We start from the raw sequence: 18,621 nt of genomic DNA, 5'->3' as shown, positions 1-18,621 counted from the left end.
GCTGAGGTGGGCAGATCATGAGGTCAAGAGATAGAGACCATCCTGGCCAACGTGGTGGTGAAACCCCTTCTCTACTAAAAATACAAAAATTAGCTGGGTATGGTGGCGGGCGCCTATAATTCCAGCTACTCGGCAGGCTGAGGCAGGAGAATCACTTGAACCCAGGAGGCAGAGGTTGCAGTGAGCCAAGATCATGCCACTGCACTCCAGCCTGTTGACAGAGCAAGACTCCATCTAAAAAAAAAAAAAAATTGTATACATATCTATACACAATTTATTTGACCAAAATTATAAACTTTTATAAATGTCCTGCCTAAAAAGAAAAGTTATTTTTTCTTTTTGACATTTTTATTAATTCGTTTATCCTGGCCTATTATAATGATTATTAATCCAATTTCTCCAAAACTTAATCCTTACCCAGCTCCAAATGCCTTACAATCTTTGTAGCATCTTTATGAGAAGAGAAATATAAGAATAACACAAAGGTGTTTTCCAGCTGGTGGACTCACTAGCAGCTGGTGGCCACTAGGGAGGTCGATGTGCTGCCAGCTCTGCCACTGTAAGGACATCTGTCATCTGTCAGAGCAATACTCTGGGACTTTCTCAGAAGAGTGCATGTGCATCAAGACTTGGTTGATTGTTTCCATTCACTTAATTATAAGCCTGAGTCCAGTTTTTTAAAAAAAGGGTCCAGTTTAAAAAAAAAGTGATCACCCATCACATAAACCACTAGTAACCATGGGAAATTCCAAAGTTGGCAAGACATTGTGATTTATGACTTAAATGACCAGGCATAATGTAGAACGCAGGCAACTGTCACATAGATTTTTACACCATAAACTCCAGAAACCATGCCCAGTGTTGCCCTGTGATACAGGCTTTCTAAAAAAATTCTTTGATTTTCTTTTTAATTTTAAAAATTGTGTTAAAATACATGTAACATAAAATTTACCATCTTAACCATTTTAAGCATACAGTTCGGTGGTATTAAGTATATTCATATTATTGTGCAATTATGACTGCCATCCATCTCCAGAACTCTTCATTTTGCAAAACTGAAACTCTTTACCCATTAATCAGTAACTCCTCATCCCCACTACCCCAGCCCCTGACAACCATCTTTCCACTTTCTTCAAGATGCAGATTTTTAAAGCACAAAATGCAGAGTTCTCTTGTGTACTCAATCCAGTCTCTTGGGACACAAATTTTCCTTAATTAAAGTCATTCTCTGCTCTCTGGAATGAACCCTAGCCCATTACCTCCTGTCCTCTTCATCTTTGCAAGGGTCATTATCCTTTGGTCAAGTTCCTGCCATTTGGGCAGGAAGAAGGAGCTATTTGACTTACATGTAAGGACCCAAGTAGCCCTCTTGGTGCAGTGGGCAGCACTGTCAGTCTCATAAGTGTAAGGACCTAGATGGTATCTCAACCTCAGCCATCTCTCCCTTTCATGTCTGCTTCTTCTCATTCCAAGAATGCAAATTGCACCCTGGTTCACCTGGGGTCTTCTGCTGACATAGGAATCTCCTTCAAAGTCTATGAGGCAAGCTGGGCTGTGAGTAAGTGTTATCTACAACTAGGCAGTTTGTGACTTTGTTCTACAATTTAGTCCTTCACTCCTTAAATTATTGAGCCACCTTAATTCCCTTGACCAAATGGACTTGCTATTAACTAAAAGCTATATCATTAATAACTTCTAGTTGTGGGTGATAGTGAAGATCAGCAAATCATCTTGCCAAAATGCAAACATAAAACTGGACAAAACTGATCAAAACAACCATTGCAGAACTCTGAGATCAAAGGCACACGACAGTCTGAAAAGCAGTTATGCTTAAAAATGACTGAACTCCAGGTAAGAACAGTGAGCATCTAATGCATTTGACCTGGGGCTTCTCTCATTCCTCTTGCTGCCCCCAGCTTGATTAATGTAGATGTTCTATCTGGGCAGGGCAAGCTGTCAGTGCAAGCAGCACCTCTACCACAGTCAAAGGGGCTCATTCAATTTGGAGTACCCATTCCTAAAGGGAGAAATGAAGAGCACGGAAGTAATAGTTATACAGATTATTATAAAATCATCTATAATAATTTTCTTCTCATTTCTTATCTAACTTTTTTCAAACACATGAGATTGTATTAAGCAGTAAGTACAACATTGTATTGCTGTGTTTATAACATATAGATGTAAAATATATGAAAACAATAGCACAAAGAAGGAGGGAGGGATAGAAGAATAGTGAAGCAAAACTTTTATGTTTTTCAGGAATTAAGTTAGTATTAATCTGAAGTACATTACGGTAAATTAAGATATATATTGTAATTCTTAGACTACAATCTCTGAGAAATAACTAAAACTTTTTTTTCAAAATTCAGAGTAATTCAAATTTTACCCTAAAGATATTTAATACAAAAGAAAAGAAAAAAGGAAAGCAATCAAGGATTAACGAATTAATAAAAAAGAAAGTTGACATATAGAAAACAAATAGAAAAATAGCAAATATATATCTAACCGTATCAACAATTACATTAAATATGAATGGTCTAAATACCCCAATCAAAATGCAGAGATTATTAGACTGGATAAAAAAACAAAAGCCAACTATATGATATCTATAAGAGGCTTAGATTCAAAAACACAACTAGATTGAAAGTAAGAGGATGGAAAAAGATACACCATTCAAAGAGTAACTATTAGAGGACTGAAATGGTTATATTAATATCAGACAAAACAGACTTTAAAACTAGAAATATTACTAGAGACAAAGAGGAACATTTCGTAACAATAAGAGTCAGTACATGAGAAAGACATAACAATTAGAAATATATGTGCCTTTAACAACTAAGCTCAAAATACATAAAGTAAAACTGACACCTATCTCAGAGATAACTCATATGAAGGAGGGGGAAAAGTTGCTGTCCTCTGATTACTCCAACTCAGGGCCCCCACTTGATGCTGCTAAATTATACAGCATTTATCATGACATATTGTAATTGTCTGTTTACTTGTTTGGCTCACCTGGAGCCTTTTTTCCTTCTGTATGCCCAGGATAAAGTAATATTTTCAGTCTGCCCAGCAGATATAGAACAGTTGACTTTTGTAATCAATTAATTAATAAGTGAATGGTATCCTAGGCAGACGGGGAGAAGCAAAAGACAGCGTGGCATATTGTAGGAACTGTAAGTTGTTCCAAATAACTTCAGTTGTGTATTCCAATGTGAACTACTGTATTTAAACTATTCATTGGATTTAAGTCCAAACTTATTTGGCCGAACTTTCATCAATATTTTGAGGATGTATTCTTTAGGACAGCATTGGAGAGATGATGGCCTGAAGTGTAGGATGGCTATGAGGGGCTGAAGGGAGATGAGCCTGGAGAGGCCAGGCCAGGAGGAACTTGGTAGGAAATGCTGAGAGATTTGAACTTTGTTCTGCAGACCACATAAAGCCATTGAAGTATTTCAGACAAGGGAGTAACATAGTTTAATTTTCACTTTATAAGGCTCACCTTGGCAGTAGCATAGATGATGAATTGGAAGAAAGCCAGGCTAAAGGCAGAGAAACTAGTTGGAAGGTAGGGTCAGTAACCCAGGTAATAAATGATAAAAGCCTGGGCTCAAGTTATGGCAATGGGAACAGGGAAGAGAGGCTAAATTAAGAAAACACATTTAGAAAACAGAACTGACAGGTCTTCATGACTAATTACATTGTAGGGCAAAAGAGAGGGAGGTGTCCTTGAAACATTCCAGGTTTCTGACTTAGACAATCGGCAGGTGGTGGTGACATTCATCCTGACTGAGAAGGGAGAAACGGGGAAGAGGTTTACTTTGAGGTACCCAGGAGAGTCCAGTTGGAAATTCACATGGGGGACTCAGGACAGTGTTCTGGGCTAGATGTGAAGAGTTGAGAGTCACAAGAAGATTGTTTCCATTGAAGTCATAGGTTTGGATAAGGCCACTCAGAGAAAGTACATAGGGTAAGACGGGAAATGAGCAGGAGATTGAACCTTGGGGAACATCAACATGTAAGAGATAAACAACAGAAGAGGACACTGAGAAGGAAGAAACAGAGGTAGTAGAAGGGAAACCTTAAAGGTGAAAAAACCCATTAGGAAGCCAAGGTGGGACAGAGAGAAAATATGTCGAATCAACATCAAAAACTAGTAAATCAGGAAAAAAAAAAAAAAGATACAGAATGATAAGGAAAGAAAAGTATTCATTGAATTTGAATCTGCTAAGGTTATTGTGAGTCTTAGGAAAGCAATGTCAGTCAAGTGGTGGGCTGTGGTGGGGTGGGTTGAAGACCAAAATAAGCCAAATTATGGTAGGTTGAATTAGAGACCCACCACAGAGGAGTGTAGATGGGAAGCATTTAGGACTCTTCCAAGGAGCTTTTCTTTGAAAGGAGATGAGAGTGAGCTGGAGGGCAGTAGTTAAAGGGGAGAAGGGGGTCTTCAGAGAAGCTGTTTTTGGAAAGTTTGGATGAGGTTAAAGAGAGCAGGAGAGCATGCTTATGGGCCAAGGGGAAGCCAGAGAGAGAGGGAGGATGACATCATAGGGGATTGAGCAAGGTTGCTAAGGAGGCAGGAAGACAAGTGATACAGATGAGGCCCACTGCATTAGACCCAGAAATGTTTTCTTATTCTAGTTTCTTCACCACCAGTTGATGAATATCCGTAAGACACAATTTTTAGGATAGATTTAGTAAATTGGATTGAGAACACTTCTTACACATTTTTGTACCCCCCACCATAGTACGTTAGATGTGGCAGGTATACCTACAATTCTCTTTTATTTTTTTGAGACAGAGTCTTGCTCTGTTGTCCAGGCTAGCATGCAGTGGCATAACTACAGCTCACTGCAAGTTCAGATTCCTGGGCTCAAGCGACCTTCCCACCTCAGCCTCCTGAGTAGCTGGGACTACAGGTGTGCACCACCACGCCCTGCTGATATTTTTCTTTTTTGTGGACATGGGGTTTCTCTATGTTCCCCAGGCTGGTCTTGAACTCTTGGGCTCAAGCAATCCTCCCTCCTTGGCCTCTCAAAGTATTGAGATTATAGGGGTAAGCCACCACATCCAGCCTGACTACAATTTTTAAATTCATTAAATCATTCCTCTGATGAATAATTAACAACCCCCGTTGTTTACAGGGAATACAGGTAGAAGCTAGCTCAAGTCCTTCAGAATTTGGCTAAAATCTTGGCCTCCAGCTGGCTTCCACTGCAGCCTCCCTCTCCAGTCAGTTGTATTGGCAGTGTTGGCTCCCTCTGCTGTGTTGGCTTGCCCAGGAACATGACTCGCCCATCCTTCTGCCTTTGCCCTGCTCCCACTCCATCACTGTATCACAGTACCCTTTTCACATAGAGTAAGACTAAGACTAAAATCCAAACCAACCATGGCCTACAAAGTTCCTTGGATCTGCCTCCTGCCTATCTCTCCATTGCATATGCAACCACTCTCCCCACTCTCTCTTCTATTCCTTGAACAGGAAAGCATTTTGCTGTCTCCACACAGTGGCCCTTGCTTTGACTGCTGCCTAAAATGCTCTTTGCTTAGCTCTGTGTGGCTGGCTTTTTTACCCTTCAGGTCTCAACCTGACGTCACTTCATCTAAGCACTGAGAACAATTTGTTTATTGTCCTTCCACTTTCCCCCGACAGAATGGAAGCTCCATAAGGGCTGGAACCCCAACCCCACTGTCTTGTCTCTTATCCTCAATGTCTATTACAGTGCTTGACAAATGCCTTTAAAATATGCTTCATGAATGAAGCATGAATGAATGAACAGCTCCTCCATAATCTCAACACCTAGCTTAAATCCCACCTCCATAGTAAATATGAATAATAGCTGACATTTATTTAGTGCTTACCTTGTTCCAGTGTTTACATATATTATCTCACTTAATGAGGCCCCTCCATTTACCTCCTGTAACTCATACAGTAATTACCCATGCTACTCCTTTCATATTGAATCACAATTTAGCCTCTTACTTTGCTATTTAATATATTACATGCATCACTCTTTTTACTCCGGTGGCATAATTACTGCTCCTCCACAGCCCAGTGCCAAAGCACACAGAGAGAGCTCAAGATATGCTGAATGACTGAAGATGTCCCCGCCCCCTGCCTGCCATCCCTGGGGTTATAATAGTAACATAAAAAAATGTTGAGAGATTATTTTTATCATGTCAAAGATAAGCACAGTCAGACTTTAGTTAAAGCAGTGAAAACACTACTGAATAACTATTGACAGTAGGGGAAAGAGCTGAGTTCCCTTCAGATTCATAGAGAGGTCACCAGGCTTTTTAAAGAGAAAATGAACTGGGGGGCAGTGGGGCAGGGAAGAATTGCAGGTGCTTAAGAAGAGTCTGCAAAGTGAAAAAATTACAAAAAATGGGAAGGGAGGGGACCAGTCCATATGAGACCCATCTAGGCTTGCTAACTGGTGCTTATTGGAGTTAGGCTCCTACCCTGCCAACAGAGGCTAGGAGACAAGGCCTTGTCTTCAGGTGTTCGCTGGAACAAACAGTAAATTCTTTTGGCAGCCTTGAGTTTTCTCAGGCAGGCACTTTAAAGGGATCTAGGGTCATTCCAGGAATGTAGCCTTGAGCTGTTTGAAACTATGTAGCACTTGTTCATGTCTTTATAGGCCAAAGTTGAGGACAAATTGAGAAGAGGACTCAAGGAGCCCAACAAGAGTTTGGTCAAAGAGAGAATCTTTTGTCAACTGTAAACTCCAAACAGAAAATCTAATCCACTTTGCAAGTGGACAAACTCAATTCCACCTGTAAAGATGTCAAAAATGTTTAAAACATGATAGTTTGAGCTTTGAGGTATGAGATATCCAGTTCAATCCCCTCATTTTCCAGAAGAATTTGTTTAAAACCTTAACTTTTTAGAAAGAATTGTCCATTCTGTCACAAATGCTTCAAAACCAAGTTCACAAGTTTCACATTGAGAAGCTATAAGAATGGGTTCCTAGCATTACATCTTAACTGCTGGGTTTTGAAATATCTGCTTTGCACTGTTGCAGAATTCCAGTTGGAGGAGCCCTGCAGTGTTGAGGATTTTAGGAGTCCCTTCATACGTGTCCAGGCGGTGGCTTGGGGAACCTGAAATCTGTGTTGATGGAGACAAAAGGGAAGAGGATCCTCCCAAATTCCTCTAAATGCTTCTGCAGCCTGGAAATTCTGTTCTACATTTCATCTTAGGTTCCAACCTACTCCTTCAGGTTTGGGGCTCAGATCAAAAGGAACACCCCTTAGGAATCCTCCCTTCATTGCAAAAGATGACGTTGGGACATTCTGCTCTGCTTGTACCACCTGGGTGTGGTCCTTCCCAAGGCTGGCAGTAAGTGTGGCGTCCGGAAGGGCTCTTATATCCAACACTCTACTCTGGAGAGCCATGAGCATTATTCCTGAAATCATCTCAGGCTCTGACACCCAATAGTGATTTCCTCCTTTGGGTTTCACGCTGGAGCAGATGTGTACAGTCAGGAAAATGTCACCCAACCTGTCTCTCCCCATCTGGCAGGTCAGCAGGAAGCACCTGTCCTACTGGGTATGTTTTTGTTACAAGGGCCACCCTCCTATAAGAGCAGGTATCTTCTCTCTCTCCCTCTCTCTCTCTTTGAGGCGGAGTCTCACACTGTCGCCTGGGCTGGAGTGCAATGGCCCAATCTCAGCTCATTGCAACCGCTGTCTCCCAGGTTCACGCGATTCTCCTGCCTCAGCCTCCCGAGTAGCTGGGATTGCAGGCACACACCACCACACTCGGCTAATTTTTGTACTTTTAGTAAAGACAGGGTTGGTTTCCGTATGTTGGCCAGCCTGGTCTTGAACTCCTGACCTCGTGATCTGCCCGCCTCGGCCTCACAAAGGCTTGAGCCACTGCAACCAGCCGGTGTCTTCTCTTATTGAATCTTAAACCCTACATCCCCTACTGTTCATTGCAGTAGAATCTGGGCAACGTATTTTACCAAGGACTCTTTTTTGAGTTTCTTAAATGGCCGGGGAGGTAATTAAATCCCATGGGTCTAATGACACACACATTTTCCATTCTAGCGGCTCCAAGTTCCTTCTCTGATAAATAGTTTAGCAATTATCTCTTTGGCCACTACCTGCCTCCCCCGGGAATGGTCTGCCAGGGTGATCTGTACTCCCCTGCCATTTTCCAGAGTCTCTGTAAATTAGGAAGAATTCCTGATGTCTCGAGTAACGTAGCTCTTTACGGGAGTGGAACGTGGCTCTCTTTCCTCACTTTCAAATAGAAATTCTGGAGACTAAGCACCATCAAGGTAGCCATGATTTACCAAAATGCCAGCTTTTCAAAGTTCTTAAGTGCACAACCTTCCAGACTGTAGACCGAACAAGGGGAAAGGAGACAAAATGTATTGTCATGATTTTGCACGGCTAGTCTCTGGCAGAGTCAAGACCTCACATTCACTTGAGGGCTCAAATTTAGATAGTGACATCTCCAAGTGAAACTACAGAGTCCTAAGTGTGTGTGTCAGGTCACTTGCCAACTGGAAATGAACATTTAAAATATGTCACAATGCACTCGTGGCACGGCTTACTTTTTGTCTGTTTTACATATCAGGTATCAAAAAGAAAAATAGTCTGATCCTGCCTCAACCTCTAGAAGGCCCAGGTTCAGGGTCCCGCCACCAGCGGGAGGAGGGGTGAAAGGTGACTAGAAGGGCGGCGTCAGAACTGCAGGAATTTCAAGGTCGGCTCCCAGGCCTCAGCGGTGGAGGCTAGGACGAAGGCGGGGGCTGCAGCGCTGTCTGAGCCAAAAGTACGCCGCGCTGAGGCTGGGTACGGCACGGGGCGGGGCTTCGGCTTGATAGGGCCGAGCGGATGGTTGGGCCGCGGCGGGATGAGGCGGGGCTTCGGGTGGGACGGGGCGGGACTTCGGGAGAGATGGGGAGGAGCCGTGGCGAGGCGCTGCAGAAGAAAGGAAATGCGCTGGCGGGGAGACCGGGGTTGGTCCCCGGCGGGGCCGGGGGCGGGCTCGGGCCGGAACTTCAGAGGCGACCTCAGCCAACTGCTCTTGCGCCGGGCGGGGCCGTCGCCGCCAGCGGCTCGGAGCGCCGGAAGCGCCGAGTTTCAGGGTTCCTGGAGCTACAGGCGGCGGGAGGGGCTGCAAGTGGGTCCATTTTTTTTGGTATCATTTTTCGTCCTTTTCTTGGCTTATCCCCAAAAGCGGAAAGTTTAGGGCAGAGCGACAATCATACCCATCCACTGTGCCCCAACACGTGCAGGGCTGCGAGGGCGCCCGTTCCTCCCGGGACCCCAAGCGGTTTCTGGTACGCCTATATGGACGTATCTTCCCAGAGTGAAAGTTGATGTTTAGCCATTCCGAAGTTGGTGCTTTGTGGGAAGGAGAACAGCGGGAGAGCCGTAAGGAATGCAGGCGTCTTAACGCGAGGAACGCCTCTTAACACGCCCCGTGACATGGAGTTTGACAGGGCCCTGGATCCCTGCGTTCACCCCTCCTGGAGTCCTGGACGCCCACCTAGGAGCAGCGTCAGGGCCGTGCCACTTTGACCCACGTTAAACGCATTGCATCCTCATTTCTGTGTCCTGTCTAGATGCTTGACTCAGTGATGCAGAACCTTTCAGGGTTAGCTGGAAGCCACAGCCCAGCCTCTTGATGCAGCCTGGATCCAGCCGGTGTGAAGAGGAGACCCCTTCCCTCTTGTGGGGTTTGGATCCTGTGTTTCTAGCCTTTGCAAAACTCTACATCAGGGATATCCTGGACATGAAGGAGTCCCGCCAGGTGCCAGGTATGTGGCTGGCCACCCTGGGATGCCCTGGGCTGCGTCTGCCCCCCTTTCCCAAAGTCTCAGAAAGCTGGGATTAGAGGCTTTTAGGAGAGCCTTCCCTGCTGCAGGCTTTGAAAGTGACCTAGCCTGGGCCTTCGCATGAGTTTGTTTATTTGGAAGGTAAAAAAACAGTCTTAATCTTTTTTTTTTTTTTTTAAGTAGGTGTTTGGGGGAGTAACATTTGTACTGAGGTTTTTACCTCCGTTTAGGGTCTTTCATACTTGAAAATGCTCATTTGTTTTTCTTTGGCCCTGCTCCTGTTGGAGAGATCGCTGGGCCAGATATTCTCAGGCCTGGCTCCTTTCCTAAATGTGCCACTTACCTGGCCCGGGCTTGTGACTGACCTTCTGCAAAGTTTGGGTTTCTTTGTAAAAATGGAGCTTAACCCTGTGTAATGGAATCTTTTGATTCCTGATATGTAATGGGGGTTTGTTTTCTTTTGAATTAAGCAGAATCAAAATATTATAAACTCCCTGAGAGGAAGGACATAATCTGTCTTGTTCACCTGTGTAATCCCAGGGCTTAGAACAGTGCCTGGCATATAGTGCGCCCTCAAATAGAAATAGCTGTTGAAGCAGAAAGGCATTATACATGTAAAGTTTAAATTTTTTTTTTTTGTATTAGAATAGTGGCTACTAGAGATAGGCTTATCATAACTAAAAATATAACAAATGTAGTTTGGGGTGGATTTAAATAATTCACGTAGCTGTCTAATAATTCACAAATAGTTTGGGGTGGATTTAAATAATTCACGTAGCTGTCTAATAATTCACAAATAGCCACGTGTTTACTGTGCTATTTGAGAAGTTTGGTTAAACTTTCTGTGCTATTTTGAGTGAAGCTTTCCAGTCAAGGGCCTTCTGAATAAAAAACTATGAGTTAGAAGTAGTCAAGAATCTCAAGCATCCACAGTTTTAATGAGATAAGGTTTTGTTTGTTTCCAGTTAAATGTACAAATATATTTGGATGACCTTATGCTAATGACTTTTGTACAGATTTTTTCGCCACGCCTTTATTTCCTAATTATTGTTGGAAATGGTCTGGTTTTTTCCCTTGGAAGGCAGCCAGCCTCCTCCACAGTTTTCCATTTTCCAGTCTGGTATTCTTCATAGCTCATCTCTTCAGGAAGAAATTAATTCACACCAAATTCTAGGCTTCCTTGCTTAGTGATCTTCTGCAGGTGAGAAAACAGGTACCAAGGACATGACGGGCTTAACTCTCCCTGTAGGCAAAAGACTTTATGATGTAATGAAAACAAACCAACAAAAACAGGACCAGTGATCTTTGATTTATCACTGGTGAGAATGTTTCCAAGGTGTTTTAAAAATGAAACCTCGTGGTTAAAGCAGACATCAACTGACAGAGTGGATACTTTTAGACCTGGGGTGCCCAACCGCTGGGGCCACAGACCATTACTGGTACATGGCCAGTTAGGAACTAGGCCGCACAGCAGGAAGTGAGTGGTTGGCCAGTGAGCATTACTACCTGAGCCCCACATCCTGTCACATCAGCAGCGGCATGACATTCTTACAGGAGCGCAAACCTGATTGTGAAGTGCACGTGTGAGGGATCTAGTTGTGCACTCCTTAGGAGAATCTAATGCCTCATGATCTGAGGTGGAACAGTTTCATCCCCAAACTGTTCCCCCAACCCCCATCCTCGGAAAAATTGTCTTCTGCAAAACCGGTGTCAGAAAGGTTGGGGACCACTGCTTTAGACCATACCATAGTGTTCTGGGGGGTGCGGAATTCTACTCCTAGGTTTTTGTTTTGTTGTTGTGTCTGGTTTCATTTACTATAAAGACAAAACTTTTGACTACGTGAAATTTAGGATTGTTTAAACAGCAAAGAATATCTTAAACAAAATAACAAAGACAAACCCCAAAAATGATAAAATATGATATGAATGTGTTGTATGATAAAGAATTTCGCTGACCTTTGCCATTGGTTCCTGAAGGGTAACATCTAAATTATTATAGTTTCCTGAGTGACAGGAGCATCATCATTATTCATCGTGGCCTCTCTAACCACACTTGAATTTATGCGAATCAAGTGGTTCATGCTGGATCCCTAGATAGTTTGGGATGGGGGCTGTCTATGCCCAAAAGACCAGCTGTTTGATTAGAGAGTTGGGGTTTTGAGCTAGATCATATCAGTCTGACTCTTTGGGAGGGGAGTGGGGCTGGAGATTGAGTTCAGTTATGTGGTCAGTAATTCAGTTAATTGTGCCTACCTTATGAGACCTCAGTAAAAACTCTGGACACTGAGGGTCAGATGAGCTTCCCTAGCTGATAATCACGTGTTGGTGTATCAGGAGGTGATGTGTCGAGGACACAGAAATGCCCTGCCCTGGGCATTTCTTTGTTTGGCTGGCCCTGATTTGTATCCTTCATGGATAAAACTATAATCATAAGTATAGCACCTTTCTGAGGCCTGTGAGTCATTCAAGTGAATTATCAAACCTGAGGGAGTATTGGGGACCCCCTAATTTATAACCAGTTGGTCAGAAGTACAGATATCCTGAGGACCCTCACAAAATTTGGGACTCATAACTTAAGTGAGGGCAGTATTGTGGGGGACTGTGCCCTTCACCTGTGAAATTTAACCTAACTTTGAGTAGTTACCATCAGAATTGTATTGCAAAATGATTGCAAAATGTCAGCTCCCCAAAATTTGAATTTGGAGTTAAACTAAGAAAAATACTGTGAAATTTGATTGTGGTGGTATTTAGATTTGTGGATTTTTTTTGTTTTTTGTTTTGGCATTAAAAAAAAGTAGCCCAGGTACAGTGGCTCATGCCTGTAATCCCAGCACTTTGGGAGGCCAAGGCGGGAGGATCACTTGAGCCCAGAGTTCAAGACTAGCCTGGGCAACAAAGTGAGACCTCGTGTCTAATTTTTGAAAAGCAGTACCAAGGCTACAGTAAGCTGTGATTATACCACTGCCTTCCAGCCTGGGCAATAGAGCAAGACCCTGTCTAAAAAAAAAAAAATGTATTTTTAATAATAGCTGATAACATACAGAAGTCATATTTCTTGTTTTAAATATCTCTGTGTCAGACTTTAATGATGGATTAAATAATAGTGACTTGTTTATTTAAATCGTCATATAATACTTATCCTATTCTAGTGGGTACAATGAAGTGGAAATAATATATCTGTAAGAATTATATTAAATCTGGTTGAAAAAGATTATCTTAGGTGTTTTAACGCTGTCAAACATAAATAACATAGCATCAATTAAATAACAGCAATTAAACTAAAAAGAGAGCAATCAAAAGTACTTTTAAAAAGAGAAAACAGTCAAATGTCTTGCTGTGGTTGCAGACGTTCAGGGTTGGCTGCTTGAAATCTGAATCAACCTGCCTGTGACCCTAGATCCCTGAACCCTTATAGCTCGACCCTCCTCCTTCTTGGGGGCCTGATGATCCAGGGGATCCTCTGATGCTTTTAGGCCTCTGTGGGCTGCATGTGGAACAGCAGGAACACAAGGGCCACTTGGGAAAGGCTGGAACATAAACTCTGTTATCTAGTATTTGTTACTGTTTTCTTTTCTTAGTTCATTGCGCTTTCTCTCAGTTGACAGAGCAGCCGTCCAATTTTCTTGAGCTCTCTTCTTATAGAAGATTGCTTTGATAGAAGAAAATGGCTCTCTAATTCTTTTTTCCATGTCTTCAGTCGTCTTCTTGTAGATGCTGTGCATCTGATACGTGTAGTTCATGTTTCTATATACTTGAAGAAGTTTCTTCTTTCTAAGCAGTGTATTTCCTCCTCAGTTGCTTTTCTCTGAGTTTTAAAATTCAAACTGTCTGTTAAATTCTTCTGATCTTTTTCTCCATTGTTCTGTGATGCTTTTAAGATTTTTTTTTTTTTTTTTTTTTTTTTTTTGCATCAGCCGCTTGGAACTGGAAAGATTTTGTCGCATCTTCATCTTGAGTGACCGTGTCTGTCCTTAAAGGCAAGTCATTGTTGTCAGTCTGTGAGGTGAAAATTCACAGGACCCACTTTTCTGTCCTTTTTCAAGAAAGTCTACTGTGTCCACAAGTGAAGACCTGTTCAGATTTTTGTTAAGTGTTGCCACACACAAAGTTTGTAGCATTGGATGACTGGCCTCCATCAGAGGTGACTTGAGGACTTCATTGGCTTGTGCCGTTAGCCCAGTCTTCTCAATGCCTTTCCCATAGACTTCAACCCAGGAAGAATACCTTTTGTTCCACTCTTTTCCCCATCTGAAAGTGTTTTTGCTCTTTATTAAAACCACGACAGTGGTACATGCTAGGATCTCCTTGGAGACCCAAAGAATCCTGGGACTTTCAGACATCACCAGCAGAGCATCCTGCTGCTTCTCGACCAACTGGAAAGACATTTTGGTGGCGGACAGCTGGCCCTCTGTGGGTCCAAAGGGCTCTGCTTTCTGCCTGTGATTGCCTTTGTGCTGTGGGCCACAACAAACCCTGTGGAGTGTCTATCTCTAATACAAACAAGTACTTGGCAGCCAGGATAGATCATCACATAGGCCAGGGGAGGGAGAGGCCAGCCCTGTTCTATAAAACAGTTCTCTCTAACTTTACTCTGCTCAGTGTACAAATAGTGATACAGAGCATTTGGGGAGGCAGAAAGGGCTGAGTGCAGCCAGAGATCAGCCTGGAGCTCAGGCCACCTGGCCCTGCAGCAAACCTAGACCACCAAAGCAGCACCATGCCTCAGCCCTGCTCTGCACACAGGCATTCCAAGGCAGAGTGGTGGGGCGTATGGCGGTAGAGTTGGCATCCCTGGGTGAGGTTCATTTTCCTGGTTTAAAGTTTGCTTCTGCCGTAAGGAAGCCTGCCCTTGACTACACAGGACACAGGGATCTCCCTTCTCTGCAGGCTCCCTGTCCTTTTGCGTTTGGTCAGTGCAGGCAGGCAGGGGCAGAGGACTGAAGATCTCATCGGTGGTGGTATGGAAAAGACTAGGTTTCAATTGTGAAAACTTGGGAGAAGCCTGTTGGAACTAGCTACATCTTAGAATTTTATGGCCTTGGTGCGGTGGCTCACACCTGTAATTCTAGTGCTTTGGGAGGCCGAGAGTTTGAGTCCAGCATGGGCAACAGAGAGAGACCCCCACCTCCATAAAAATGTTTAAAAATTAGTTGGGCTCCTGCTTGAGACCAGGAGTTGAGACTGCAGTAGGCTGTGATTATGCCACTCGGGCAACAGACTGAGACCCAATCTTTAAAAAAATCACAAGCAAAATCATGGATTTTCAGTGGAACCACTTTGTCTCCATTCAATTCAAGTTTTCCTGGATGGGGGTGACTCTCTTTTGGGGGTGACACAGTGACCCAGGCTCCTTCCCTCCTTGTTCCTGCCATCTTCAGCTCATGCCTGCAAGGTTGAGCTGAAAGGTTATCTTTAGAAGCATGCCTCTGTGGAGGGAGGGGGTCTGGCTTGTGGCTAAATTTGCCACCTCTTATTTCTTAAAACCACATCTCACTCCCCTAGTATCTCTCTGTAACTGAGGCTTAGAGGCTCCTTGTCCATTCTTTGGACTCTTCCTCAGTCCCTTTGTCTACAAGGGAAACAACCATCAGCAGAGGCCAGTCTGGGCGTTCTAAGGGGCATCGGGATTCAGGCCACAGGTACCCCCATGAATGGAGAGAATAGAGGCTGTGACTAGGCTTCATGGTGAGGAGAAGAATGGCCAAATGCCTGAGGTGATCATTGTTTCTTAGTTTAGAATTCATGTATTTATTTCAAAAAGGACTTGACCGAGTGTGGTGGCTCCCAGCACATTGAGACACCAAGGCAGGAGGATCGCTTGAGGCCAGGAGTTCAAGACCAGCCTGGGCAACAAAGTGAGATGCCCATGTCTAATTTAAAAAAAGAAAAAGGACATCACCACATAAAAGTTTATAACCTGTTTCTGAAAGTAAAGAATTTAGCCATCATGGGGGTGGGGGGAAGAGGCAGGAAAAGAGATTGGACAGGACTCTTTAGTTGCAGGTGACAGGAACACAGTGCACGCAGCTTAAGGTGAAGCAGGGAGCTCAGGTCAGGTTATTGAGGGACAGGCAGAAGGGAAACCCTGCAGGAGCCTGGACAGCCCTGGGACCATCAGGGACTCCCTGCTCTGAGCAGCCCCTCTGTGTCCTGGCCCCACGCCAGAAGAAAGCCTCTGGGTATCAGTGGGTAGGTTCCCTCTCAGCTTTCTCCGCTGGCAGGAAGTTGCCTGCTGCCATCTGTAGCCTAGGTTTTGAAAACAGAGTTATAAAAAGAGAAGTTTTGGAGTTGTAACCTGGCCCCAAAGGGTAGTGTTTTGTAATCTACTTACTGTCTTTTTTTTAAAAAAATGCTATTGCCAGTTCAAAGAAATGGCAGCTGATTTCTTAGAAAAGCACTTGTTTAAAAAAAAAAAAAAAAAAAAACAAATAAGCCTTTCTCATGGTTTCCTCTCGCTTTCCTTCTTCTAGTTGCTTCAAATATAGTCCTGTGTTTGGTCCCCCACTATAATGACTGTTTTCAGGCCCCTCGTGAGCATTCTGCACAGAGGTGGATTCACCAAATCTGGTTGGACAGCACTGGTTTTCTCCCGTCTGCACTAGTACAAGCTTTAATGTCAAGCTTTCTACTTAGGACCTGTGAGGAAAAGACATTGGAATTTCTTGGGGCATTGTCATTTGTCAAGGACTGATTCTTAAGTCTAGAATTTCAGCAAACAGCATGGCATTGATTTTTTTTTACACCCCTTGCCCCCTACAAGTTAACATTTAATGAAGCAGAAAATGTGATCATGCATTATGTTGACTTTGCTTTTTTTAAATTTTAGGTGTATTTTTGTATAATGGACATCCAATAAAACAGGTAGATGTCTTGGGAACCGTCGTTGGAGTGAGAGAAAGAGATGCTTTCTACAGTTATGGAGGTAAGAACAATTGTGTCTGAAATGAAGTTGATGTAGAAGGCTGACCCTTCTGGGCTGAAAGTTGGATTTTAGCAGCCCCAGCCGTTTAGAGTAGCTGGGGACCCTCACTAAGGGCATGTACTTTCTCTATGGGGTACCCCTTATAGCCCCAGACATGGGCTAAGAATAAAATGAGGCAACGGATAGGAATGATACTGATGAATTCAGTGAGGTGACAGCTGCTGAGGCACTAGGACGTGGAAGAATTAAAATACAGCCCCCTAGGAGCACCGATGGACAGGGCGCGGGGGGGCGGGTACCTGATGCCCAAGGGTATATCTGTAAATAGCAAAGGGTGGTAATATATGGTTATGTGGATCACTTTAAAAAGCAACGACCAGATTAATGTTAAAGTAGATTCTTTAACAACACAGGAAGGTGTGAAAAATAATTTTAAAATCTTTATATCTAGAACAGTTAACAAAAAGCCTTTTGATACTCAAAGGGATAAATATCCATTATCAGAAAGTTTATTTTCCCTCATGATGACAGAAGCTTAATAAAGGGTTTCTATATTATGGACACTAGAGAATTGCTCACTTGTGATTTTAGTGTAATAGGTCCTTATTTTTTCATTGAGTTGATTTTTAAGCGTTTAAGATATTGCCTTGTACAACTCCAAGCTTCTCTGTAGTCAAGAGCCCAAGGTAGATATTTTGTGGAAAACTTAACTTTAAATTCCATACCTTTGCTGAAATTGACGTTGTCACTTTTTGTGCTATGCCTTGGATTTGTATTCTTACTCTTCTTGAGGAAAGATAGAAGGCAGTTAAACTTTGTGACCAAGAGCATTTCATTGGCAGTCCCTGCATGATTGATAATTTGTAGATACAATCTCATTACATTTCTTTACATGTACTCATTTTCCTGAAGAGTATTATCTTGTGCTTTTAATAAAATAATGTGAAAAATAAAAGCTCTCATTTTTTCTGCTTTTTCCCAGCATATGTGTGTGTGTGTGTGTGTGTGTGTGTATATATATATATATATATATATATATAATTTTTTTGTTTTTAATTCTGAAAAGGATCGCCTTGTCAGACATTCCCAAACTGAATCTCTTCTCTGCTTTATTTTGCCAAAGATATTGGTCCTGTTTTTCTCCAGACAACTCAACAAATATTTACTAAGTTCCTACAGTGTATCCAGCTGTGGGCAGTACACTGTAGTATAGGAGAGTGCTTCCTCTCGAAATGCCAACGATGAAATAATAGCGTCTTTCAATTTGCAAAGCACTTTTATATGCATGATTTCATATTATTCTACCCCTAGTCTTTTGAAATAGAAAGTACAGGTACTCATTTTGTAGATGAGAAAACTAAGGCTTAGTAACTTGCTCAAGATTCCACTGATGGAGATTTGTGGGTCCATTCTGTTTACTGACTCCAGTGTGTTCAGTGGTCTCCATATAACTCAGTTTGATTTTTCTCTTCTCTTTCTTTCTTCCATCCCCCACCCACCAAAAAATAAATAAATAAATAACTGCATTTGATTTTTAGTTTTCTGTTTTTCAGATCAAATAAATGAGGCCGTTTGAGGACTTTAAAATCCTGGCCCTAGAACCAGGCTAGATATTAAGCCTGCGCCTAAAGGAGCTTCGCTTAACCCCTTTTCCCATTATAAAAAGATGAAGGCACTATGATTGCCTCTTCTCCAGTAAGCATTTCCCTCTGAGTGAGTGTCTGAGGAGCATGACATATCTGTGGGCTTCGGGAAAATAAAAAGCATCTGACTGCTGAAATTATTGAGAGCAGAGAGGCTTTTGCAACTTTAATTCTTGTGGAGAGCTGCCCCTCTCCTTGCTGTCCTCAGGCAGAACATGGCTTTTGGGCCAGCTGCCAGGTGGCCACTCCCTGCTGGTCT

The 18,621-nt window shown here is 43.0% G+C and overlaps 3 protein-coding genes across 4 annotated transcripts in view; 1 reads left to right on the top strand and 2 right to left on the bottom strand.

Moving 5' to 3' along the window:
* Positions 1 to 18,621, bottom strand: part of GSTO1 (glutathione S-transferase omega 1) — a 584,823-nt gene that overhangs the window by 346,125 nt on the left and 220,077 nt on the right. The gene's annotated exons all lie outside the window — the stretch shown is intronic.
* Positions 1 to 18,621, bottom strand: part of SFR1 (SWI5 dependent homologous recombination repair protein 1) — a 296,645-nt gene that overhangs the window by 200,352 nt on the left and 77,672 nt on the right. The window lies entirely within an intron of this gene.
* Positions 8,952 to 18,621, top strand: part of STN1 (STN1 subunit of CST complex) — a 36,223-nt gene continuing 26,553 nt past the window's right edge. Inside the window, exons 1-3 of one of the 2 annotated variants that reach the window (XM_050804914.1) lie at positions 8,952 to 9,139; positions 9,585 to 9,779; positions 16,624 to 16,719. In XM_050804914.1, the coding sequence (XP_050660871.1) occupies positions 9,647 to 9,779; positions 16,624 to 16,719 (229 nt within the window). In that variant the 5' untranslated portion in view covers positions 8,952 to 9,139; positions 9,585 to 9,646. Of the gene's footprint in view, positions 9,158 to 9,584; positions 9,780 to 16,623; positions 16,720 to 18,621 lie in introns of both variants that reach the window. The other variant, XM_050804916.1, reaches the window with a different exon arrangement.

This window comes from Macaca thibetana, chromosome 9 (genome assembly GCF_024542745.1).
Source record: "Macaca thibetana thibetana isolate TM-01 chromosome 9, ASM2454274v1, whole genome shotgun sequence".
Lineage (NCBI taxonomy): Eukaryota > Metazoa > Chordata > Mammalia > Primates > Cercopithecidae > Macaca > Macaca thibetana.
Note: the sequence above shows the minus strand (reverse complement) of the source record. Positions and strands in the feature narration are given on the sequence as shown.